General features: G+C 48.2%; 1 protein-coding gene and 1 pseudogene across 2 annotated transcripts in view; one reads left to right on the forward strand and one right to left on the reverse strand.

The window, feature by feature from the left end:
- Window positions 1-27,098, reverse strand: part of MBTPS1 (membrane bound transcription factor peptidase, site 1) — a 44,871-nt gene that overhangs the window by 12,414 nt on the left and 5,359 nt on the right. Inside the window, exons 2-15 of one of the 2 annotated variants that reach the window (XM_061386858.1) lie at window positions 22,707-23,190; window positions 21,714-21,971; window positions 18,741-18,941; window positions 17,071-17,181; window positions 16,565-16,674; window positions 14,993-15,109; window positions 14,486-14,553; window positions 10,914-11,016; window positions 9,859-10,010; window positions 8,404-8,565; window positions 5,072-5,216; window positions 1,260-1,448; window positions 874-1,046; window positions 305-420 (exon numbers count right to left, since the gene is read on the reverse strand). In XM_061386858.1, coding sequence (XP_061242842.1) covers window positions 305-420; window positions 874-1,046; window positions 1,260-1,448; window positions 5,072-5,216; window positions 8,404-8,565; window positions 9,859-10,010; window positions 10,914-11,016; window positions 14,486-14,553; window positions 14,993-15,109; window positions 16,565-16,674; window positions 17,071-17,181; window positions 18,741-18,941; window positions 21,714-21,971; window positions 22,707-22,869 — 2,068 coding nt within the window. In that variant the 5' untranslated portion in view covers window positions 22,870-23,190. Of the gene's footprint in view, window positions 1-304; window positions 421-873; window positions 1,047-1,259; window positions 1,449-5,071; window positions 5,217-8,403; window positions 8,566-9,858; window positions 10,011-10,913; window positions 11,017-14,485; window positions 14,554-14,992; window positions 15,110-16,564; window positions 16,675-17,070; window positions 17,182-18,740; window positions 18,945-21,713; window positions 21,972-22,706; window positions 23,191-27,098 lie in introns of both variants that reach the window. The other variant, XM_061386857.1, reaches the window with a different exon arrangement.
- LOC133231185 (5S ribosomal RNA) lies at window positions 3,680-3,798 on the forward strand (annotated as a pseudogene).

Genomic DNA, 27,098 nt, shown 5'->3' on the forward strand with positions numbered 1-27,098 from the left:
AAAAAAAAATCAACAACTTATTGACCAGAAACGTATTAATACGTATTTTGTTACTTGAACAATACCAAACAAAATGTTCCAATTTTCACTTACATAACAAATCATAGGCCACAGGCGTTACTTTCTGCAAAAATCACCCAGTCAATAATGCTGACGCTAATATAACGAAACTGTACCGATGTCCTTGTCCCCAGTGATCCTGAGAGTTTCACATTTCAGCTGAATGTCGGGAGCACAGACCCTAGCCTGCCTCCACCCGTCCCCAGCCAAGCAGGGCAGCCTGCCAGCACCTCGCATCGCTCACCGTACTGATTAGCATCAAAACACGTGAAGGGGGACCCGAGGACTTCGACGAAGTAGCCCATGCTCCTCAGGTGCTGGTACATGTCCCTGAAGTTGGTGTGGATGTGGTCACCGTTCCTGAAACAGAGGAAGCCCAGCACTAGCCCTCCCAGTCCTTCCACGGATTGAAGGCCACATGGCCGCGGGGTTCACTTCCAAAGGAGCAGCTTCACCGCCCAGACGGCTGGTCCACTGGCACGAAAGCCAGCCTTTCAGACCAGCTTGCCCTGGGCTGCATATAAAGTAGTGATAACAGGAATTACCCGCATAGCACAGACATGAAGAAGGGAAAATGAGAAGATATAGCCAGACATGTTTCATAAAGTGCGCCAAAGCATCACTTTAGTGGTGGCACAGACGTAAAAGGCCAGCAAGCAGCCAGCTGTGCTGCACAAACTCAGCATGGGCATGCAGAGGTGCTGGCAGGGAACCGCGGTGGCCACACAGGCAGCCTTACATGCCTGCCATGGGTCACCTTCCCTCCCACCCCAGCCTGGCCGGGGAAGGACAGGGCAGGGTTGGTGGGCTCACCAGTCCAGAGGGTCGTTCTTCATCCTCAGGTTGTCCCGGGGGAAATAGCCAGGCGGGTAGCGCAGGTTGTGGTACTGGTCCCAGAGGACGCGCTTGCTCCGGGGAGGGGCGGGGATGATCTTCACCTTGATCGGCAGTTTCACTGTGGACGTCTGTTCTGCACCACTGTTTGACTGAAGGAAGAGAAAAATTCTGAAACACCCCTTCTGCTCAGAAGAAACGTTTTATGCCAGAAACGTGGCAGGAAACAGCCCACAGCCTCTTCACCGTGTAGGCGGTGCCCCCAGGTGCTCGCCAGCCAGGACCCACATGGCCGGCGTCTCACACCCGAGTGCCCGGCGCTCGGCCCACGCCCACCTTCCCAGCAGCCCCCCAGGCACACGTACATCCACCTCTGCTGGGGAAGCCACGGTGACCATGACGTGCCCCTGCGCGATGCCTTCCCAGGAGGCAGCCTTCTTGGTGACAGAGATGGAAATGGCCAGGTAGCCGGACCAGGGCCATAGCACTGAGGAGTAAGAGAAAGCGACCTCGATGTTGTCTCCGTGCTGCGGTAAGTAGGGCTGCCACTCGGGCTGCAGGAGGAAGAGGCAGAGGCCCGGGTGAGAAGCTCGGTTCCCAACTCACCCACGTCGGTGTCTGAGAAACACTCCAGTAAACAGGCGAAGTGAAATGTACACAGACACGGAGCAGCCTGTAACCAAGGCCGCCCGGGCAGGGTCTGGACCATCACCCACTAGAAAAGCCTAGAGACACTATTTTTGACAAAACACTTATTTTGACAAACTCCAGTTTTAAAGAAAAATTTCCTCCCCTCCAAGCTTTAACAAAGGAAGGGGTGGGGACAACACACATGGTTTGATAAAGAACTTGTTTCTGACAGATAATTAACATAAAAGAAATGCTCACGTGTGGGGTTGGATCTCAGCTGTGTGCTTAAAGAACCAAACTACTTATAAGGAATAAAATAATAAAAAAGACATGGATGTAAATTGTGACCAATCAGATTCCAAGGCCAGTGATTGGGCAGGCAGGGGGCCCAGAAGCCCCAGAAAGAGCTGGCCACGCTGTGAGGGAGACCACCCACCAGGCTCTCCAGGCTTGAGGAAGAAGGGAAGCCTGAAAGGGGAGACAGACAGTAGCTCTCACAAAGAACCAGTACTTCAAGCGAACTCCCTCACAAGCCAGAGAACAGTAATATACTTCCCAGGAGAGTAAGCATATTAAAAAAAAAAAAAAACCTGTGAAAAAGAAGAAAAATATTCATGGGAAACAACATCAGAGACAATGAGAAAGGACAGGGATTTTGAATAAGTTATTTTGAGACTGCTGGTTAACAACCGAGAAAAAAATGAACTCTCATCCATCTCTTATAACACACATCAGACTGACTCAATACAGATGAAAACATTAAATATTTAACAAGCATAAAAGAAAAGTGAGTTGAAAATAAAACTGAAATTTTCTTATGTTTCTGGAGAGATGAGTATCTAGTTTTTGAAACAGAAGTAATCATAAAAGATGAAAATAACAACTACATGAAAAAGTGAAACTTTTACCAAACCACTCCCTTACCCCAAATTTTTAAGCCACTTCTAATATTAGAGGGACAAAAAACCAGCACTTTGGGCAATCTTTCAGCATGACACACAATATTGGTGTGAAGATGACAAGGACAACCTAGACTCTAATGAAAAATGGGTCAAGAAATGAAAAGCTAATTCACACAAGAGAAACATAATCAGAAACAAACATGCAGATCCCCACCTTATCAATAACCAAAAAAGTACACATTGAACAAGGTACCCGCTATCCCCTGTAGATTTAAAGTTATAAGATGAACCACATAAAAACAAAAGGTTCACCAACTGACAACGTGGGGTCTATCCACACAATAAGGCATGAAAAGGAGTGAAGCACTGACACACCTGCAGGGCGGAGGAGCCTCTTTTAAAGACACTGCACTCAGCGAAAGAGGCCACTCACAAAGACCATGAGATGTATGATTCGGTTCCTAGGAACCGTCCAGAAAAGGTAACTCCATGGAGACAAAGTGGATTAGGAGCTGTCAGGGTCTGAGGCGGAGGCAATGTGAAGTGTTAACAAGGGTCTCTCCTTCAAGTGATGAAAATGTTCCAGAATTACACAGTATGAGACTTACATAACTACTTGTGAATATAGTAATAACCACAGAAATGCACAATTTAAAAGGGCAGCATTAAAAAAAAAAAAAAAAAAAAGGGCAGCATTTCATGGCATGTGAATTTTATCTCCGTTTTTTAAAATTTCATGCAATGGGGAAAAAATAATGTACCACCAGACACCCTCACTCTGTACCCCATCAGTGGCAGCCTCAGGTGATGGACCTCTTCTGGAAACCACCTGGTATTATGTCCCAAGAGCCACAGTAACATTCCTGTCCTCTTACTTGGAATTCTAACCCAGGGAAATTATGTTAAGAATATAATTCAGAACAAAAGAAAACCAAATATACAAAGATATTCTGTGAGGTGTTTACAGGTGAAACCACCTTGTTCAAGTAAGAATAGTAAGCAAACTATGACTTAGCAGTTCCACGTAATATTCAACAACCATTAACATTAGCGCTTATATACAATAAAATTTTTAAATGCTTTAATGTGAGAACTGAAAAAACAAAAAAAAAACTAAATTTTTGCCTACCCACACAAAGATAACTAAAAATACCCTTTTCAGATAAGGGATAGAAAAGATTCTTTTTTTTTTTTCCCCCTCCCAGGCAACTGACTTTCATTAATCTCACAAAATCAAAAGAAACGTACTTTCTGGGGATTTCCCTATCAGCCTGAAGGTGCCTGATCTCATCTGATCTCGGAAGCTAAGCAGGGTTGGGCCTGGTTAGTACTTGGATGGGAGACCACCTGGGAATACCGGGTGCTGTAGGCTTTGGAGAAGGCAATGGCACTCCACTCCATGGAAAATCCCATGGATGGAGGAGCCTGGTGGGCTGCAGTCCATGGGGTCGCTGAGAGTCGGACACGACTGAGCGACTTCACTTTCACTTTTCACTTTCATGCATTGGAGGAGGAAATGGCAACCCACTCCAGTGTTCTTGCCTGGAGAATCCCAGGGACGGGGGAGCCTGGTGGGCTGACGTCTATGGGGTCGCACAGAGTTGGACACGACTGAAGTGACTCAGCAGCCAGTGGTTAAGACTGTGCTTCCACTGCAGGGAGCTTCCCCTCAACCCATGGTCAGAAAACTAAGACCCTACATGATACACTGTGGCCAAAAAGCAACAAAAAGAAGAAAAAAAAAAAGTACTTTCTGTGATAGCTTCCTGAAAAGTGAATTTCCGCCATCAAGACATTCTGCACCAATCCTGGTGGCCCAGTGGTTAACAATCTGCCTGCCAGCGCAGGGAACACAGGTTCCAATCCTGGTCTGGGGAGTTTCCGTGTGCCTCAGGGTAACTAGGCCCGCGTGCCACAACTACTGAAGCCTGCACGCACTGGAGCCCGCGCTCTGCAACAAGAGGAGCCACCGCAATGAGAAGCCTGCACGCTGCAACCAGAGAGCAGCCCCTGCTGGCGGTAGCTAGAGAAAGCCTGCGCACAGCAACAAAGACTGAGTACAGCCAGAAATAAATAAATAAATAAGAAAGAAGTCAAATAAAGGACTCAGAAATGAAATAAAGCAAGGATGAAATAGTGTTGATAGGCACTGAATCAATTTAAATACACTTATTTAAACAACTACAGTAATTTGTTACAAAATATGACTTGAATTTTTTTTTTAATAGTGGTTCTGTTCATGTCTGAGGCTAAAACCATTTTCTGTTCTTTTTCCCTATCCTTTATTGTTGTGATAATGTTTATATAGTAAGTGTAAAACAGATTATAAAAACAAAATTTAAATAAAGACCATACCTTCTAAATACAAAAGCCCATGTGTACTCATTAAACAATAAAATAATTACAAGTGGGCCTTTAATTATCAGTGATTAACTGTTAAGATGAAGACTCAAATGCAATTAGCTGATTCAAGAACCAAACTCAAGATACCAAGTACAAGCATAGCAAATTGGTCTCATCACTGTATCTCTGACTTATCTGTAAAGGCCTCAGGGGAGAACAAACCACTGCTTCCCATCCCCAGCCGTGGACAGGAGGAAGTCTGGGCCACATCTAGGTCCCCGCCAGCCGGAGGGCAGTCTCACCTTGTCCACGATCCTCCCCGTGACTCCCATGCCGTTGAGGATGGTGACGTTGACGATAGTCGGCATGCCCCCATAGTAGATAGGCTGGGAGCAGTAGGGCCACATGTAAGGACACTCGGTCAGGTCGATGTAGCTGGGGCTCAAACTGAAACAGACAGGACAGTGTTGCAGCAGACAGAGTCGGAAACGGCAGTGACGCGACACAACCGCAGGAAAGAGTCGTCAGGGCGGGCCTGAGCCTCAGCCCGGGTCGGCGAACCTGGCCTCACAGCACTCCCTGCGGCGAGGAGGCCTCCAGGCCAGCCGGCCTCGCCCGCGGCACAGTGGCGTGCGTGGGCATCACCTCTGCCCCACGAGCCTGGAGCCTGCAGCTGGCGAAGAACAAGTGCATGAGCGGCCCCAGGACAGACCTGGACTCAGTCTCAAGTCACGGGGCAAAGATGGCCTTTTTAATAACTGGACCTGGAATAAACGGGTGGCCATTTGGTAAAAGATAGAATCAGATTCACAACTCACACCGTACATACTGGAGTAAACCCCAAATGGAACAGAGTCTCAAGTAAATAAAAGAAAGCAAATAAGTAGAAGAAAACGGGTGAGTCTCTCCTTTACCTCAGGGCATGCGCCTCAACATCCGGGGCAAAACAACAACAGACAAACTAACACAGCAGTTAAAACAAAAAAGACCGCACGGCCAGAAACACTTTTATGACAAAAGGCAGCTGACAAACTGGGAGAAATACCTGCAGCAAAGGGTTACTTGCCCTAATATGTAAACAACACTTAAACCAAGGAACGAACACCCCAGAAAAAAGAAAAATGGGTGAAAGAAATGAACAAACACTTCACAAGAAAGATACAGAAAAAGTTCTTACCTACAGACAAAGTGTTTAAACTCACTCACAACCTGAGAACTGCAAATAAAAGCAACCCTGACACAACTTCCCATGTGTCAGACAGGCACGAAGTGCAGCTCTGGGCAGACAGGCCAGCGGTACCCCCGGGCACCCTCTGCTCACAGCCTGGACCCAGCGACCCTGCTTCTAGGAATCTTCCCTGCAGACACACCTCCAACAAAACTAGGACACACAGACACAAGCAGCTTAAAATGACAGAACGCTGAAAACATTTTAAATGCCCGTATATAGACGTGTACTTGAATACGCAAAGCTATCCACACTAGGCAGCTATAAAAAAGGAGACGCAAGATCTCTGTGAATGGATACAAAGTGATTTCCAAGATACCTTTACATGAAAAAAGTACAAAACAGTATTTACAATAATGTATCCTTCATGTAACAAAAGAGATATATAAGAAGACAGATACGTATCTGCTCATTTGTGAAAACAGAAATTCAAGAAGGATAAATCAAAAACACCCAGCCTTGTTACCTGTGGGGGCGGAGGGGCGGGGAGCAGAACAGAGGGATGGGGGGACCACACCTGGCCAGGCGCGCTCTGTGCAGCTCAGACCTTAGAGTCACCGTCCTTTGACAATGCAATACGTAACCAGCTAAAACCAACCAGAATGTAGTGGGAATCCAAAAAGAAATACACATACTAACCAATGAACTCAACTATACTGCAAATAAAAGGCAAAATCAGGCTGCCAGGGCCTGGTGGGGAAGAAAAGAACAGAACTGAGGCCACTGACAATGTGATTACGTTCTGTAAGTCTAAAAAGAACTGCCCACAACCGCCATCCTCTGGGGAGTAAACTCGTGTTCACCAGGGTACAAGTTACAGCTCTAAAACTTTCCACGTGTGCGTCCTAGGACCGAGTCAACAGAGACACGGTGAAGAGCGACAGCCAGGCTGCCTGCTGCTGGAGAAGGACAACCAGCGAGAAGACTCTGAGGGCCGCGGTGGGACGGGAGACAGGTGGCATCACACAGAGAGAAGGCACAGGAGTGTGCATGCGGACACTCGCCAGCTCGGTCTGCAGGAAGGGCCCAGAAACAAGCAGAAGCACAGGCGCCAAGAGCACACCTGGAGCCAGGTGTCCATTTCTAAACCCCACTCTCCAACTGAAGGACCAGGGCTGCTTGGACAAAGAACCGATACCCACAATGGGCACAGAAATGCTGCCAGTGGACAACGATGGAGACACGCTGAAAAGACACAGGAGCCAAACGGAAGGAACTCCAGAGAGCCAGATCTGGGACGACAGGAGCAATGAAATAAACAAAGACATTAGTGGATTATAGTCAGAGTGAAACGAGGATCTCTGTCCATGCTGATGTAACTGAAATAATAAACAAGAGAAGAGGACAGCGCTTCCTTACAGCAGAATTTCAGTTAATAAATGCACAAGGAATGAGAGAAGCAGAAAATCGCCAGGGGCAATCTCTATATAAGAACCATTACAGGAAAGAACCATCTAAGGATACTAAACGTAGTGACGGAAGGTATGGCAAGAAACAAGATCATCTTCAAGCGTGCACCCATAAGACACTTCACAGTCACAGAGAGACAGAGAGCCCCTGCAGTGGACACCTGGCACCGCCTCTCCTGCTGCCCAGCCCTGGACACTCTACCACAACTGTGCCAGGGACCGAGCACAGCGGGCACCAGAGCTGGCCTGCCCTGGGGACTCAGCCTCCTCTAATAGGCACCTTGATTCAGGGATTCTCCAGGATGAGGATAGATTTCAGACCTGTGCTGGCGTGAGGGTCCTCTCCCCACTTCTCCTGCCTCCTCCCCCAGGAGATCTCTTGGCGCCCGCTTCCTGGAGGGTCCAGCCTGACACATCACCTAAACCTCAGGATGCAGGCAAGCACCGCCAAGAACAAAAGGGCACTGAGCCAATGAGCCCAGCTGGAGAAAAGCAGGGACACGTGGCAACTAACCGCAACGCCGATGCTGGCCTGGATCCTGGACCAGGCTGAGGACACGGTGGGGAGAATCTAGGCGAAATCGAAACACAGCCTGCAGGTTAGCAGATGGTAATGCATCACTATTAACTGCTAGGCTACGTGGCGTGTGCGATGGTTACGTAAGATGCCAACATCGGAAAAGCCAGGGTAGGGCTGGAGTCCTGATGTACGATATATAAGAACGTCCATATGATTTTTGCAAATTTCTCTAAGTTTAAGGTTACTTCAAAAAAAAGTTTTACTAAGTAAAAAAAAGCAGGAATTCATTACTCTAAATCACTGACATTACAAACGGCAGAATGTGGGGAAGTGGGGAGCAGTCCTGGTGTCCCAGCAGAAGCAGCAGCACGAAGCTCCCCAAGGCCCCCAAGCCTTGTTGGTGGGGTGGGTTCTGTTTTGAGGCAAACAGCCTGTGCTGAGAGAGCCCAGGAAGAGGAGAAAGGCGGGAACACCAACCTGGCCTGGGGCTTGTAGCTGTTGAGGATCTGATAGGCTCGGAGGAGATCCAGCTTGCCGTGGCCTTGCTCAAACATGTTGACACCAGGAAGCCGCCGGGCGGACGCGATCAGGGCCTGCTTCATGCTGGCTGGGTTCACCAGTTCACGTTTCTGGACTGTGCTGGGGGGAGAACCACGTATTTGCTCATCTGCTCTTAGCAAAAGAAAGAAAACCAGACGATCCCTAACCCGTAGCAGTGCAATCATACGACCTCCAACCTTGCTCTGTATCTAATGGGATCTTCAGTAAAACTCGTGTAAGACAAAGGCAAATATGCTCATTTCTGCTCCTGTCTCGGGACTGACCACTTACCTCCTTCCAAGTGGCTGTGAGAACACGGACTCTGGGCTCACACTAACTGACCAGGAAAACATATTTTCCTACTAACTCAACACAGCTGACCTCAGAGGCTGCAGGTAGGAGTTACTGACAGGTAGGTTCCTACTGCAGGTAGGTTCCTGACAGGTGGGTGCAGCCTGGCTGGGAGAAGGGGAGGGTGGAGGTGGGTCCAGCAGGCACTCGATGCTGCGTGGCCTAGAGGCATGGCCAGGAGGGAAGCCCACTGCCAGCAGGCCTGTTCTGTCTGGAGACCTGCGTGGGGTGCGCCACCCTGGCGGGGCGGGCCTGGTGGGGGCTCATCGTCAGAACACAGCTGGACTCAGGCAGCAGCGCCCAGACGCTCTGGCTTGCTTTAGAACACCAGCATTAACACATGTGCGTTTGTGTGCCTACATGCTATTAATTCAAGTAAACTGTGACTGCCTAAGTGCAGAGAAGAGACCTTTAGTAAACAGTAACGAAAATTCTCTCTCCACAGTTGCTAAGTATTTTTCTTCGAGGATGGCTGCTCTTGGAGTGTTACTGTGTTTTTTGCTAACAGGTCTAGATGGGAATCGGACTTCAGGAGATGTGAGGAGAATAAAGTGGAACTTTTGGCAAAAACAAGAACTGCTCACAGCTCAGCCCAAGGTGGATGCCCTGCCCCTCCTGCTGACAGAGCAAGACCAGGCCGCAGCTCCAGCTGCTCCCAGGGCTCCAAGGCCTGTGCTTCCCTGTGGCCTGGCATCTGCACGAGCTGCTTCTCACACTAGAAAGCACTGCTGACCCCCCAGAGGTGCTATCCCTGCTGCAGGGAGGAGGAAAGCGAAGCGGTCCTCCCCACTGAAAGCGTCATCCTCAGAGAGGCTGTGAGGCTGGGAACGGAAGGCACCGAGGACTCCCCTCCCGCCCCTGACGGCAGGAGACCAGACAGCAACCCCCCCGCTCGCCCCGGCAACGCCCACAAGGACCGTCGAGACACAGACTCCTGGCTGCTCTGCAGACACAGGCCGAGGCCCCGCAACAAGCTGGCCAGTCCCAGGAGTCAGTTCCTGGCCTGCTGCCGCCTACCCCTCCCAACCAAGCAACACTCACCTTACCAGCAAGGTGACAGCACCGGCCACCACCGGGGAAGCCACACTGGTCCCCGAGAGGGCCCGGCACCCCCCTTTCACGCCTGAGCCCCGCACTCCAGCACCGTAGGTGACAATGTCGGGCTTCACGCGGCCATAGCCTCCAGGCAGCTCCTGTAACAACAGCAGTGTGGTCTCCATCAGGCCCCCACGTGGGCATACAGCCCTGAGCAGTTATGAGTGAATGAAACCAGAAACGCCATCAGCTAAACAGCATAGCCTGAGCATGGTGCTGGTTTTCATCTGAAATTCACTGCAATTCAGAAGAAGCTTAAATGATCTTACAGAAAATAAAATTATTTTTGATGTGTTTTTATAATGACCAGCATAATGCAATGCTCTACAGCATTTAGAAAATGAATATCTAAAATTTTGCTAACATGCAAGACTGGAAACTGATTTATAGACAACTTAAAAATTAGAAATATGTTAGAAAAATCAGCAAGTTAAAATTAAAAATTAGGAAAAAAAAAGACACATTTTCTTAATAAGGTAAAAAGTTACATATGACTGACATTTCGATCTATCACCAGAAGGGAAAGAATGACTTAGAACAGTCAGTGTAGCCATACAAGTAGCCTAGGATAAGATTTTAACTGAGTACTCTCTTAAGCGTCCCTGAAACTGGGGGAAATGAGAATTCCATTGGCACTTATGTTCTGGAAGAAAGGACACATGTAAAGTGAAAACTCCTTCCTGGCCGCCACACATGAATGGCCCCTGGCCCTGCACGCATGGGACACTGAGCAAAGATGTCTTCACCTGCAGCTTCGCACATTATTTGGGAACATTTCTCAAAATGCCATTAAAACACCTGCCTCAATAAAGACCAAGGACACAGCAGGTGGGTGAGAAGACCAGGAGGACAGCGGGTACAGGTCAGGGTGCCCGGCTGCCATCCAAGGAAGCATCTGCTCGGACGGAAGGGTGAGCCAGACGCATAATTACAGCTCATGGAAGTACACACACATGCATGTGCGCGCACACACACTCCAGCAGGAAAAGAGCCCCGCCTACCCAGGTGGTCATTCCCCGCGAGGAGAAGCGGGCGATGTTGTCCTCAAAGTCAATGCCGCCCACTCCGATGACATCCATCTGGTCAGCAGGGTTGTTCAGAGTCCTGCATCGGGCAAAAACACAAGGGGAGAGGACCACTTTAAATGAAAGATTCAAGTCAGGGCGAAGTCTGAGTCTGCAGCAGGTGCTCCTGTGACACGACATGTGGCTGTGGCCCTGGCCCGCGCACCGCCACCTCTGCCGGCTCGGTCTCCTCACACCTGGGCGCCCTCTCCTCTCCTTCCTTCCTGCCCTGTCGGCTTCCCACCCTCCCGCCCCAGGCTCACGTCTCCCTCTACTGCCAGGCATGAAGGAACACGCCCTCTGAGCTTCACAGGACCAGTCACTGTCACAGCATCACCTATGTACGCGCCCTCACATCACCTCCCAACTGCTGCAAGTGCGTCCTCCTGCCTCCCCAGCTTGAGTCCAGATCCAGCGGAAGGAACTACAGCCACAGACGTGTCCTTGCCACCGTCAGAAACAAAGCTCTCAACTGGTCTTGGGTAGCTGTCCCCTCCCTCACGGCAACCATGGGGGCCACTCATCTCTCAGCAACCTGCGCTCCTCAGGGAGACGACACAGATGCACCAGGGAAGACCGTGCAATTCTCCCCAGCACCTCAAGGGCACTAGATCGACAAAGAAATGATGGTGAAGGGGGGAATGACACAATCACTTACACTATGGAGTCAAGGTGGAAGTCAAGACGAAGCTGAACTTTTTGAAAGTATAAGACCACCAGTTATGGAGCTTTGTCTATTTCAGCTCCACCACCAGTAAATGAACTCCGGAACCACAACTGGCTGCATGCAGCTGAAATGACATCAGCAGGATTCAACTGTTTTAACCCATGGAGTCGATCCTGGCACCGCCTCCCTAGCTCACCCACCACCAACACACTACCAGTCTGGTTGTACAAAGGCACCACAGTGATTTTTCAGTTGGCTGACAGTGAAAGTTTACAAATTTCCGCGACATCAGAGAGCAGAGATTAGAACAGAAATCACTGGCAGAACTTCCCACTGAAGCTAGTACCAAAGATTGCCACCTTCCTGCCCTCCCTCTCCCTGCAAACCCCACACTTTGTAAGCGTTAAACCCTTAACATACAGAGGAAAGCATCGACAAAGCTCTACTGGCGCTGAAAAGGGGGACGTGCAGCGTAGACTCCAAGGCACTATGAAGTCCAAGTGTCAAAGGGGCCACACCCCAGAGAGCTCCGGGAAGGGGTACCCGCGGGGACAGATCAGGCAGTGCCAGGCCTACAATACACAGCTCTGCTTCTTAGTGCATTACGGTCACCCGACCTGCCCTACCCAATGCCAGCAATAAGCCACACCTACTCAGGCTGTGCCCTGGTGAGCAGGTACCACCCTTGGCCCGCCCACCAGCTGGTGGACTCTGGATCCCGTGAGGCTCCGTGGGCAGACACCGGGGCCGCCTCTCCTGGGATCCTTGCTAACACACTGAGCATGAGTAGCTCTCTGATTAGAGGCTCCCACATGTGACTGCCCACAGGAATACAAGGATTTCAGAAGAGTGACCAGCATGTGCAGAGCAGTCAGGATGGCATGTGGAAGAGCTGGTATGAACGGAAAGGCAAGCCAAGGGTGTGGGGGCAGCAGGGGCAGTCAGCAGCAAGAGCAGATGGCAGCGACAGAAACATGGGGTCCCCAGGGAGACCCAGGGAGGAGCCGGACTTGGGGGAGATGTGCACAGGAGAGTGAGCAGTGAGGCCACAGCTGTGGAGCTCTGCCTGGGCCGGACCAGGCCCCTCATCCAACTTCCTAAGAAAGGTGTTACTGGGACACAGCCACGCCCCTTGCCTACACACACCCACACCACCTTCACACTATCAGGGTAGGTGAGCAAGTGCAACAAACACCATGTGGCCCACAGAGACTCCGCTGTTTACTGCCTGCTGCTTTCACAGAAAGCCTGCCGACTCCAGGCTAGACTACAGAAGACCCTGAAACCCAAGGAGAAGCTGAGATCTGACCAGGCAGTAACAATCCACCACAGATCCTTAGTTAGGGAAACTGCCTGACTGCATTTTAACAACAGAAACACAGAAAGAGGAAGAGAAAGGAACAGCTACCACTCACAGAGGCTCAGTGTTCATGGTGCTTTCCCTTGGATGTCTCATTTCATCCTCCAGCCACCACCCTGAGGAAGGTCTCGCGCCCTCTGGAGCCACATGGGGTGGCCAGGCCTCAGGAAAGCAAAGGTCCCTCAGCCTAAGGACAGTCAGACCTGCCTGGCTCCGTCCCACATCACCCATGCAGGGAAGGGAGAGCTGGGGAGACTGAAGGCAGGAGAATGGGCTGGAAACCGACAATAACCTGGGGCTGCTGAGCTGTGGATGGCTGGCCTTGAGCAGGGACATCAGAACTGGGGGAGGGGTAAATGGAGAAGCATGAGAAAGAGAAGACAAGAGCGCCTAATGAGAGATGGCTAAGTAACTGGTGTCTGTCACAGCAGAACTCAGTTGGGGACATGTTTATGCCACTCACGCTCATGAGTCACAACCTGGACCCCCACAAGGAGAGTGGGATCGATGACGGAACTGAGGCTGGAACCATGACCTGGAGAGTCATTAATTTCATAAGAGTTCAGCCTAAGCCTCCGCCCTGGACAGTTTCGCACATGCTGTCAGGGCTCCCGAGGCCTGCTCCATGCAGCCACACAGCCAGGACGCCACGCACGCAAGCTTTGCGGGGCATGAGCACACAGCCGTGCCGGCGGCTCTCCTGGACCGGGGCACGCGGGGGCAGGACTGAGCGTTCGGTGCTTCCCCTGCATCACCGCAAACCCCCTGCCACAACACTGAACTGCACCCATCCCGGGACATTACTAGAGACGCTAGCTACAGAATAAAACTCGGAGCTGTAAGCAGAAAGGAAATTCGGATCTCTAACAGATACCGCCTGTGAACCAGTGACTAATGTCCCGGATCTCCAGTCACTCTGAAGTGACCTGATTCACCACACAACTGGGCACAAAGGGACCTGGCTATGACACTGCTCTCTGGCCCCTCCGATCTGATCTGATCCTTCCCGTCTGTGTCTGTCATGCCAGCCTGCACTTTGTCCTGTTAAGTTTCGTTGTATCCGCATCTTTTCCTAAAAAGGCAGGCGTCTCATCTCACCTACCTGCTCACCCTGTGCCCTGTGCACAGTGGGCCTCAAGAAATACTGTGGAGCCCACTTATTTCTGGTAGATTTACTCTCCTGACTGCTTGCAGGAGTAAAAAGAGTAGAATAAAAACATTAGGCCTCCAAATTGCTATTTCCAGTAAAGGTGAAAAAAAAAAATTAAACAGAAACAAGACTGTCCTTGAGTCACAACTGCTGCAGTATGTGGGTACCTGAGACTCATTACTGAGTCTTTTTTGTATGTATTGAAAAGTTCCACAACACAAAGTTTTAGATAGATACAAACAGGTACAGAAAAATACAGAGACAGACAACAATGCTGCAGTTATTTCAAGGAAAAAGATACCTCTAAGGTTATTCCTATCAGAGATACTTACCCATAAAGAGGCCCGTCATTGCCAATGGCAGAAACCATGATGACATTGTTAGCTGTTAATTCCCACACCTACAAAATTAGCAAGCATTTACTTATGAAAGGACATCACTTTTAGATAATCAACGTATAACTGTCCAAAAACAACTTTCAAAAACAGAACTAAAGCATAAGAGATCCCCTGGAAGTGCAACATCGGGCCAGGACAGACATGGTACGTCTGGCAGCCAGTGTGTCAAGAAGAGAGAGTCCAGGACACAGGTCCCTGCGGCACACAGCAGACCTGGGCTTTCCTGACACGCCCAGAGAAGACGGGCCCCGTGCTCAGGTGAGAGGCACCAACACGGCGCCGTGACCTGCTGCCCACAAAAGTCTCTACAGCTCACGCCCTCAGAGCTGTCCCCACGTGGCTGACAGAGCCACCAGCATGCCAGACACCAAGCAAAGTGGGGAGCGGGAGAGCAGGAGCCACCACCCAACCAGCACGGGCCCCTGCAGAGACAGGTCCAACCTTGTCGACGAAGGGATGGTCCATGAAGTCGGGGCCGCCAATGCTCAGGTTCAGTACGTCAATCTTCTTCAGGATGGCGTAGTTGAAGGCGTCCAGGAACCAGGACGTGTAGGAGACCTGGCCGTGTGAAAACAGTGCTTAGGTGCTGCAGGGGAAGTCTCCAAATACCAGACTGCCAGTGGCATGAAGTAGTCACGTGAACTTCAGAAAGAGGTCCCAAGAACCACGAAGGCTCTACCGTGTACACCACTACACCCAGAGCCTCCGCTCCTCGGGCCTGGACACCGGGAGGGCGGGGTCCCAGGTCCTGTCCTGCCGGGTCTCACGTCCAGCACCTTCCTGACCTTACAGCCCGCCCGCCCGCCCAGGGGAGACCCCAAACTTCTAGTTGCCGCTCTTGCAGAAGGACGTGTCCTGAGACACATCTATTCAGTTAAGTGTTTCCAAACAGTTTAACGTATTTGTTTAATATTCTTTATTCCTAAATAGACTGAATGTCATTTCGCAGAATTATTTCTCTGATAGTTATTATTTCTCTCAGCTTCCTCACAGAAGTTAAATTACTTCATGTACCACCATTCAGGTGCTTTATAAGATACAAAATTAAATAGAGTAGAAAATAATAGACTGAAAACAATGGAGTAAAGTGCTGGAGGGAATAAAGACTTCCAATCCAGAATTTGATACTCAGTTAAAATAGTTTTTTGAGAATAAAGATGAAATAAAGATATTTTCAGATAAACTAGAGCTGAGAGAAATCATAGCTAACAGACTGCATTACAAGCAATACTAAAGGCATCTCTTCATGCTGAAAGGAAATTATACGATGTGGAAACTTAGACCCACAGGTAAAAATAAAGAGCACTACAAATTAAAAGCATGAATGAACACAAAACGTTAAAAACAGTGGAAAGAGAATATGATTCAGAATTATGCTTTTTAAAGGCTTTTTTTAAAAAAAATACAGTTATACTTGCTTGAATATGCAAAAGAAAGTCTACAAGGAGAGGATATAAGAAAAAAAGAAAACATCACATGGGGGACTTGGGGAAGTGAGGTAAAAACCTGCGGGATGGGAGGGTTGGGAGAATTATCCCTGTGTGCCCTGGATATTTGTGAATTATGTATTACCTGGGCAAAAATTAGACTTTAACAATAAATAAATAACCAGGACTCTCCCTCTTTCCAGTAACGTTTCCAAATGCAGAGCGAGGGAGCAAGCGTCTAAATCCTCCTGACCCAACATGCTGCTGGGTGCTGGGCACACAGCGACCCTAGTCCAGCAAAGCAGCAGCAACACAGACGTGGATTAGTCTCAAGTACAGGTGTGCCTGAGGCGTGGTGGACAGGAGAAACGGGAGGTCAAGGAACCCCCCTGGAGCAGGGTCTTTGGTGTTCTGGCGAGGCTGGTGAAGGGGGTGGCGGGAAGAGGGCAAAGTCACATGCGGGGCCGGGAGATGCTCAGCATCACGGATGTGCATTGCCTTTAAACCAGCACTTCTCTTCTGAGTTTCGACTTTTCACATTTTAAAACCAATTCTTTTAAGTTTTAGGGGCCCTCAAAACACATACCTGGTTGTTGGTAAAGACTCTGAAAATATGAAGTTCTGCATCGGGAGCAAATCCCTGGCACTCTCTCATGCTGGCTATCACACCTGCCACGAACGTGCCATGGCCCAACCCTGCTGTCCGAAAGGAAAAATCATGAAGCATGGCTGATAACGTGGGCCATCCATTCAAACAGACTCGTTCTCCAAGTCCAAGACAGAGTCCCCAGTGCCTCTCCAGGGCCTCCACTCAGAGCCTGCACCTCACCAGCCCCACCTCGAGGGCCAACAGCTTCTGCTCCCCCGGAACAGCAAGGATTCCTCCCACCAGGCAACCCCTCTCCTCAGTCACCTCCCAACCTCCTCTGAGATAGTTAGAAAAGCTTCTGCCAAAGGCACAAAGCAACTTGGGTTTGTCTGAATAACTGTCGTATACAGACTATTTAATCATTTACACAGGAAAACCCCCTCAGCTGATAAAAGGGAGGATGGGAGCGACCAGAAACACCCCTCAGGCCCCCGGCCACCCACCGTCGTCCAGCGTTCGCTCATTGGTCCAGTTGGTTCTCTCCTTCACGTTTTTGAAGTGGGGGTGCTTCTCACTTAGCCCAGTGTCAAACACGGCAACCCTTACATTAGTGCCTTATTCCAAGAAGAGAGCAGAATCGTGTTCAGAAAAACCACTGTTCTGGATTTTTGTCTATAAAATACATTCCTCGTTGGTACCCACACAGAACACCAGGGGACCCAGAGGCAAAGCCTGCCCACAGAATGCCCACAGTAGGGAAATGCCCGGGGCCTGGCTGGGCTGAGGCCAGAGAGAGGGACAGCTGAGGATGGCCAACACCAGCTGCTAAGTAAGACCCACGGACACACAGGAAGTCCTTCTGGCCATCCCTCAACTGTCACCCGCACCCGGGCGTGAAACCACCTCCCCCAAATCCTCCACTGATGATGGACTGTCCTCTTCAGGCCATTTTCTCCAGGCTCCATTCCCCTTAGAGGGGCCCTGGGGGTAGTGCAGAGCTCACTCATAGGAGCGGGGGGCGGCTCCTCCTTCTGACAAGGACTCAGTGCTGTTCACTCATGACAACAACTCTGCAGATATGAGCTTTTACCCACATGCAGGGAAAACCACACTTAAAGGAAAACCACTATACCACACACTTTCCTATAATAACAAGTCTATTTCCGATACTGGCCAAAAGGTATGTGCACAATGTGAAATATGATTGATACTGTCAGATCAAGAAATTCTAGAAAATATGTAAGAAAAAAATACAAGATACTCATATTATTTAAAAGCTAACAGGAGTAAGCCTTGATATGTAAATGTCTTTCCAGTAAGAGAATTGTTTACATATCAATACTAAACATTAAACAATCAATTTACAATGAAACAACCATCAAAGTATATTGTTTCCTTTTTTAAAATGCACACACAATACTAGAAAATAGCTAGTGTGGGGGAAATAAAAAATGCTTTTCTGATGATTAGAGAATTTCTGTTTTGTGAAGCTATAAACCAAGAGGAAATCATCATTTAATAAAATGTCAGTCTCCCGAGTGTTGAGTCTGAGCAGGGGTAAGGTCTCTGGGTCTCTAAGCCAAGGAAAAATGGAAAGACACCAAGACAAACTGTGACGTATCAGGGGCCAGAGACATGAGTTGATGTTTAGGATCCAAAGTTCCACATCAGTGAAAACAGGAATCTTCTGCCATGATTAATCAGTAAGAAAAAACATTTGATTGGCTGAGTTCCACTGGCTAAGAAACAGTCTTTAATATTGTTTTCTGTTCCGAAACAAAAGATCACCATCTTGACAATCACTCAGCCATACTGCACACAGGCCACTGCATGGGAGGTTGTGCTCAAATCAAGGTGACATCTCTGGATCTGACTTCCTTCCCTGGGAAATGACAGAACTCCACTGGACTGCCAGTCAGCCCTGGCGTGGGCAGCAAGTACTGTGCCTGCTCACGTGCAACAACAGGAAAGAACATGCCCTGACTACCTCAGAAACAGTAAGACACAGTAAGTGAGCAGGACTGGACAAATATAGGAGCTGTCACCCATACGTAGGACAAAGGGACAGCTGAGTGCGTCCAGCTCAACCTGCAGAAGGACAGATGCATGAGGTGGCACAGCCTCAGCTACGGGTGCTGGAGAGGGAGGAGGCCTGCCCAGCCCCCACGCCCACCTGTGTAGCCCATCTGCCACAGCACGTCAGCCTGCAGCGTCTGGGCGACCTGGCGCGGGATAGCCCTGAGCAGCCGCCGACTCGAGTGTCTCCCAGTGGCGTGCCAGAAGCCGGAGCCCAGGGAGAGGCTGGCCCTGCGCAGGGGCCGTGAGGACTGCCACTTCTGGCTCCAGCGGGTCTCGTTACAGGGCGAGCCGGGCTCTGCTGCAGGCAAGGAGAGAGAGCAGATCTCAGGATATGTACCGTCAGGGGACACTCCTTCCACCGGTGCAGTGACCCCCTCCTGAAATCCCCGTGCAGGACAGTGACACTCTCTCCCCTCTGCCAGGAGGAACTTCTCAACCCTTACATTCACAGGACATTATTTAGCCACCACATTCTTCCCAAACAGTTCTTTACCTGGAATCTTCTAACCAATAAGAGGGAGGGAACAACTGATAAAATGATTATTTCTAAAGAGATAAAGTCAGTTTTGATACTGAAATTGAAGAAATGCTTGGTATTTCACCAACCACTTATTCTCAGTGAACCAGAAAGGGGGTGGGGGGGGAGGGCAGAGTGCAAGAAAACGTGCACTAAGCAACGGCGCAGCTTCTCCGTTCACTGCGTGATCTCAGACAGGAAGGACCCTGTGATCCCCGGACACCTCGCTGCGACCTTGTCCTACTGTGACCTGTTCCACGTCCTCAGCACGAGTATCTACAAGCACATCGCCCTTCAAAAAACAAAACACCTACACAGGACTCGGGGAGAACTGCTGGGGGTGACGTTTTACATCTTGACGTTGTTGGTGGGCACCTGACTGCACTTTTATCAAGACCTGCCAGACTGGGCACTAAAAGCATGAATTCACCATCTGTAAGCACTTGTTTTTTAATGGAAGAAAAAAGTAGAAATATCACAAGGGTGTCCCTTTACCTTTCAAAAACCATGCTATAAAGAAGAAAAAAACATATTTCAAACCCTTCTCTACAGAACCATCTGTAATACTACTGAAGTTCTGTTTCTAAAGGAAGTTATTATCTCTCTCTTTCCGGTCTCACCAGGCTACACCCATGAAAATACAAGGACCTGGAGAAATACACAGTTGTGTCAGTTCCATTAAGTGACTATTTGCACACTGCAACTGAGACGATTCTGCACTGACCCTCCCATATTGACTCCGTGCCTTCAGTCAACAGCCGGGGAACTGACAGAAGGACAATATTCAGACCAAGGAGGGTCTGCCAGGCTCTCGCTCCAGCAAGCCATACTACACCCGGAGGGCTGAACTCGGTTCTGGCTTTACTTGTTAGGAGCAATTTAGAGAAAACGGGACATATTTGCAAGCAAGCCATTAAAAGGGTAAGACCAGGTTATATGAGTAGCTCCTGAAGGAACTAGTATCTATTATCCCAGAGACAAGTAACAGACAGGGACACCAAGCTGTCCTCGAAACGCCTCACAGTGCTGTCTCGTGGAAATCAGGTCAGCTCTGTCTTACAGCCCACCGAGACCAGGGGTGGGATCCAGAGTGTGACAGGTTCCAACCCTAAATAAAGCAAAGCATTCTAACAATAAAGCCACAGAAAAATGAGTTGGTTTTTTTTGCTGCACCATGCAGCATACAGGATCTTAGTTCCCTGACCAGGGATTGAACCCAGGCCCCAGCACTGAAAGCTCAGAGTCCTGACCACTGGACCGCCAGGGAACTCCCAAAAATGAACATTTAACGTCTGCTTATAACAGCCCAAGAACTCTGCTAAGCTCTCTTCACATGCACTATTTCCTTTCACCTTCAGAAGAACTCAGGTGGGTGGCATCATCTCCATTTTCTGGATAAGCAGAAGCTTAAAGAAAAGATGCTCACCACAGGTACCCACAGCTCATGACCAGAGGAAGAGATACACTATGTCCTTTCAGGGCAGCCCAACAATCTGAAACCATGCTGGAGAGGGTACAGAAGGGGACCCCGAACCATGAAACTCTATGCACTTCCCATGCTACCACATTTCCTAAAATATTCTGCAGCTCTCTAAAGAATAAAAAGACACAAGGCACGCATTTGGCTAACTGCACAGGTCTGATTTGTTTTTATCTTCATGGATTGCTTTGAGGTGACTGCTTTTCAAAGAGAACACAGGAAACATGGACTAATGGAAAGAGCTCTGCGAAGTCAGACCCCCCTGAACTCCGCAGCTGGCACGCGAACTGGCTTGTCCCCTGGGTGTGGTTTTAAACCTGAGAGGCTCTCAGGCCTCATATGACAGACATCTTATTTCGTTTTCCTTCTAATGAAAGAAAAACAATAAGTGATAACAGCTATTATCTATTTGCTACCCCAGTTTCTGATGAATAGGGAAAAACCCTTTCCCCTTTGGTAGTACACCTGCTTTGGAAACTAGCATATACTAATCTTCAACTAGTTATCTGAGAAGGAACTTCTCTCCACAGGCCTGTCGTAAGGACTCGGAGAGTGAGCCCTAGAGCTGAAAGGGACTCAGCAAATTCCTTCCATCCCCGCACGAGCCCAGCTTTCAGCTTCAACAAGCCCAGCCGAGGCACGATGGTGCACGGTCAGGAGGGTCTGAGAAAAGCAAAATGAAACCCAAAGAAAAAGCATTTTGCCAGATGCATCCAAAATAAAAACACGCACTGAAAGACGCAAAACGCAAGCAAGGAGACTCGAAGACACCATCTTAGTTTCCAAGCGAGAAGGGGTGTCAGGGCCTCACAGCCTGAAGGCTCTGAGAGAAACCTGGTGAAAATCTCTCCCACACAACAGAGATCATTCTTACTGCAAACTTTTGATCAGAAGCACAAAGTCTCTTTTCTGGTTTTTTTAATTCCTGCTGAGAAAGTGTTCACAGCTGATGAAAGACGGGGTGTTCACTGTACTATTTCTCAGATACTGCCCTGTGTGAAGACATACACCCCCTCTGCTTCCAGCACAGCAGAGATGCACACAGACCAGCCCTCGGGAGCAGTACTCACCCTCTGTGTACTTGAGGGAACGAAAGACTTTCCGCTGGGGTGTTACCCGCTTGATGTTCGGATGGTCTTCGAGAGTCAGCAGCCCCGCCTTCTGTTTCTCATTTATCTGAATCACCTCAAAATCACTAGGGTAGTCACTGGATGGATTGTTTCGAGGTATAATTCTCCAGTTGTCGATTGCACTGCTCTTCAGGGCGCTTGAAATAAATGAATTTCTAGCTTTGGCCGTAAAGTATCCATTGAAAGCCACAATGTACTCTGAAATCAATGACCACAAAATAAAAATAAAAACTTACGAACCTATATTTTGACATTATACAAGACTACAGGTAATACAAAGTTTTCCTGGTAAAAGAAAACATATATATCATAACACCTACAGCAGAAAGAGCAGTAAACAGACTAGCTTAAACACCCTGGATGGCAGTGTCCAGAGCTCTGAGCTAAAATGATCTGGATGAACCCCACTGATCACAGGACACATCACTCAAAACCAGACACCTGAGCTCTTTTTCAAATACCGAATGTTAAGAGAAGTTTGAGCACATGGCAGAGAAATGCACGTAAGGTTTCAAGTAGGAAGGAGGAATTCAGAGAAGGGAAGGCTCTCTTCTTCCTGAAAACTTAACGAAACTTAGAACAGATCATATAAGACTCATTGCTTAGTTATTCACAACTGGTCACATAAACTTTCAGCCTCTCCAAAGTCCCCACCCTCACCAGCTACAATGACATCTGTCCCATGGAATCCAATTTTAGGGAAATAATTCAGAATGTTAATTTCTTTGCTTTATATAAAATAATTAAACTGAAAAAACAAACCAGCAGAATTAATATACACACACTACGCACTCAGCCCATTTGACCTTTATTGCAGAAGAGAGGGAAATGTTTTTGGCAAAAGCTAATGTTTGTAATAAATCTGAAAAAAGAAAACAGAAAAACCCAACACACTGAGGGGGAAGTCCCTGACATTTAAAGTAATATCATTACCATATTCCACAACCGTTGAGGAGAACTCCACCTTCAAAGCCAGGTGGGAACAGCCAGGGCACGGGGCCTTTTCAAAAGGTTTCTTTTCCAGTCTGTCGCCCAGATGCTTCTTCCCGCAGAGCAAAACCACCAGCAGAAGCAGCCAGATGTTGACAAGCTTCATGGTCGTAAGTGAGTATGGTCATAAAATCGCATAAACTCAAATCGCACTTTTTTCTTCCTTGATTATAAGTTAATTTTTGTTTCAGCTTTCAGCTGAAACATTACTGATCCGCCATTTTACAGTCTTGTCCAACGTAAATAAAAGTTAAATTTCATGGCCTCTTGTGGCTTGGCCTGAAACAAGGCTTTCATTTCTTTCTTCGTTTCTTCTCCATCTTGGGCCTCAGGCTTCGCTCACTCTGGCCCAGACCCCTGAGTCCTACACTCCATGTGCACCACGGAACCAAAGTCCAGCGGGGATGAGCGATCACTGAGAGCCAGTCTACAAAACAAAGCAAGCAACAGGGACATGAGCAGCACAGCGACAGGGCCAGGGAGGTTTCGCGATCTCTGAAATTTAGATAAGAGGGTCTAAAAGCCACACCAGCTATAAGACAAAACAAATGCATGATGCAACCAAGAAATATCTATGGGCTCATTTTAATTTAGTTACTCCTCACCACTTTCACGGGGAAAAGAAAGTTTTAAGACAGCTTCAAAAATAAAACAGGATAAAATAAATGAGAAAAATGGAGAAAAACAAGGATAATAAATAACCCCCGGAACACTAAGCACATCAGCCCTGAGCTAACGAATGGGAGGCATGACTCTGCTCAAGCCCCTCCCCTGCGCCTCAGGTGTAGATCCCGCCTTTCCCTACCCCAGGGCGCTGCCCTCATCAGCACTTTAACTCCCACGCGCACTGCTGGTCCCTCAGCGCGCTGGACTCTGCGATCCAAGGCTCCTCTGTCCATGGGTTCTCCAGGCAAGAACACTGGAGTGGGTTACCAATGAAATTCCACCATTTTTTCAAGTAAAGGCTTGGTACATATCCTTTTCTTTCTACTATAAGAGTAACTCCTAAGAACAGGCTAATTTCCATGCAATTCATGTATCTACCACCCTCTAAGACACACTGTGCTCTGAAATTACTCAAACTACACTTTTTCAGGTTTTGAAATATTTTCTGCCGATTCTATGAAGAGAGCATGGAAGAGTTTTTATTGTCAGTAAATGTATTTTACCTGAAGCCTCAACTTAAAGACTTTCAACCTGCTGAATGTGTTATAAAATCAGATTCTCTCTTTACTGGATGTGGTATGAGAAGACGGACAGTTGGTGAGGTAAAAGCTGTTGCCAGAGAAAAATGTGATTTGAGTATTAAATTGCATGTAAGCACAAATACCTTTCAAAATATTTGAATGGCAAAGAAAAGGGTAATTCTTCACAGTGAAGAATAGAGCAGCAGTTAAAAAACAAAAAACACAGGCTGTAGCACATCCAGAAAAACACATTGCACAGATCACATCAGACACATAAATAACCCAGCAGGGGGAAAACAGAGCAATGAGACAGTCCTTCCTTCCATCACTACTTGTTTCTAAGAAGAAAACATTCAGGACAAGGAGTCAGCCCCTTTTTGAGAGAGGTGTGTCAAGGTATTAATAAACCCATTCTTCCGGCAGAAACTGGTATCTGAGAATAACAAGGGGTTTGTGGTTTCTAGGACTACTCACGTGTGCTTCTATAGGAAAGCACAGATAAACAAGAAAACAGTGGTAAATACAGATAAGCAGTTGGAGTATCTAAACAATCTTTGCACTAATAATTAGTACATTCATCATTATAATAACAAATGATATGAAAAGCAGGCCTAATTCGAACTGGAAACCAAGGTTGGTGGAACAGAGTTTATCAGATAGAAATGAGATATTAAAATCTATTTCCATAGCAACACAGAGAACAAGAGAATGTCAATCATATAAACAACTAAAAACAACGAACAGAAGAGAAAGATGGAAGAAAAGCAACAGGGGACACCAAAAGCCTCTCCAACCTGTTTTAGAAGAAGCCACCTGGGAATGAGCCCCAAGTTTCTGTTCATATTTGGTACTCGCAGCAATGAGGCTATCACAGAATACAATTACCTGAAGCATACACCTGGCTTATCGTATTACAGGTCACAGATGAGAAAGCTAATCACAGTGCCAAAGGCTAGCATGATACAGGAAATGAACTTACAGTGAAAAAAACAAAAAAATAAATACAAACAGAATGCTATAGAATCTACGACACATTTGGACTGGATACCACACAAATATTAATGAGCGACACTAGTGAGCAAATGTTAGACTCCGTAAGTTGAGTTACATCAACTTTCATTAAACCTGTTCCAAAATAACTCACACACAGGAAAAGACGATGAACTTAAAAGTCAGCCTGTGGGGAGAGAAGGCTGATGCTCTCTTACAACTGAGGCAGTGCCCACGCCATCACTGGGGTCGCAAGACCAGCCACCGGCTACGGACCTCTGCAGCCCTGGCCTGTCTGCTTTAAAGACACAGTCCCCTACTCCTCCGTGGGGCTCTGAAGGCACCCCTCACCGTGCCCACGACGGCTCCTTCCACTCCGTCCCCAGTGCAGACCTGGAGAGCATGCTCCCCGGGCCAGGCTCACCATCTGGTAGCAGACACACACGCAGCAACCAGCACAGGTGGGCACAGAGAATGGAAGCACAAACACCTACACAGACACACAGGAAGGGAAAACACTTTTTACAAAAACAACAGGCTGAGGACAAGAAGGCAGGTGTTGGTGGGAAAGCCTCAGCAGCCCAGCCCGTGTGCAGTGATGGAGACTGAGGGCGGGGGGGTGCGTGTGAGGCCCCCAGCAAGGGGCGTCAGAATCTGAGTGAGGGGTCAGCAGTGACAGAAGGCAGAAGGACACCGATTGGGTCAAATAAATATTTTGTGGAGAATGGGAGGCACCTTTCTCACTGTCAGGGAAGGAAGTCTCAAACATGAAGGGAAACATTGGAATGAACCATGCAGGATGACAATGGAAACTGGTGTGAATGCAAGGTTTTCAACAGACAGCTGCAGAAACATACACCCGCACCAACACATGGAGTGTCTGCTCAAGGAAAGAGCATGGGGGCAGCAATATTCTCATAGGAGGGAACCCCTTACCCCCACTAGTGCCCAGCACTGCTTTTCTAAACACTATACTCCACTGAAAGAAACCAGGCTCCTTAGAGCCAGAGCGAGTTTCAGGCTGGGCAGGGTAAAAAGAGACAAATCTGCAACATCTGTGCCAAAGAGGAAGAAGGGCTCACAGAATGGTGGGGAGGGTCACAGGGGCCCGCTGGGATCTGAGCATCAAAGTAAACGTTGAAAGTAACAGATCTTGACCCACTGAAGACAAAAGTAAAACATGAAACCACCATGGTATACACACAGAAAATAAACTTAAGTGCAAAGAGGATTAAGCTAGTTACATGATCTCAGAATGCCTCCCAACAAAACCCTGATTTACAAAAGGAAGTAGAGGAATGTCAGGATGGAGACGCTTCATCAAGTTAACCAGAGATGAGACAAAGAGACCCGGGTCCATCAGGCAGACGTGGTGGAAGAGCCTGGCATCTCCTGAGGGTCCTGCCAAAGACACACAACTTCAATCAGGTCATGAGGAAACATCAGGACCCAAACTGAGGGACATCTTTCAGAACGACTGGCCTACAACCTCCCTAAGTACTGAGGTAATGAAAACCAAGGAACGGCTGAGATTAGGCTCCAGACTGAAGGCAACTCAAGACTCTTGAACTGGATCCCTTTGCTGTGAGGATGTTACTGGAAGGAACAACTGGCACAACCTGCATGGGACCAGTCTGTGATTAGATAGTGGTGGAGTATCACGACCAACTGCTGGACTCCGAAGGCTGTGCCGTGGCTATGCAAGAAGGTCCTTGCTCGCAGGAAATGCCCACTACAGTACCTGGGGATCAAGGGCATCAGGTCTGCAACTTACTTACAAATGCAGAGAAAAAAGGGCTTGTACTATTCTTCCACCCTTTCTGAAATGGTGGAAATGGTTTCCAAAATATACAAAGAAAAAAAAAAGGTCCTATATTTAGTCTCAGTTGCTAGGACTGCCCTCAGTGAATTTGCAAATGTAGGGGAGGAGAGGAGGCAACTTTAAGCCTCTTGCAGACTCAGTCTGCACCGACCGATGTATGCACAACCAGACCATGGACCTTGTCAAGCAGATTTACAGCCATCAGCTGTCACACAGAATGATACCTGAACATCCCAAGAGATGTGCTGAGCTACTCAAAGGAAAATTAAAAGTATTTCTCATTCTGAGGAACTGGGATAGTAAACAGCTGCTGGAATTAACCCCGGTGACTCTATA

The sequence above is a fragment of the Bos javanicus genome, chromosome 18 (genome assembly GCF_032452875.1).
Source record: "Bos javanicus breed banteng chromosome 18, ARS-OSU_banteng_1.0, whole genome shotgun sequence".
Lineage (NCBI taxonomy): Eukaryota > Metazoa > Chordata > Mammalia > Artiodactyla > Bovidae > Bos > Bos javanicus.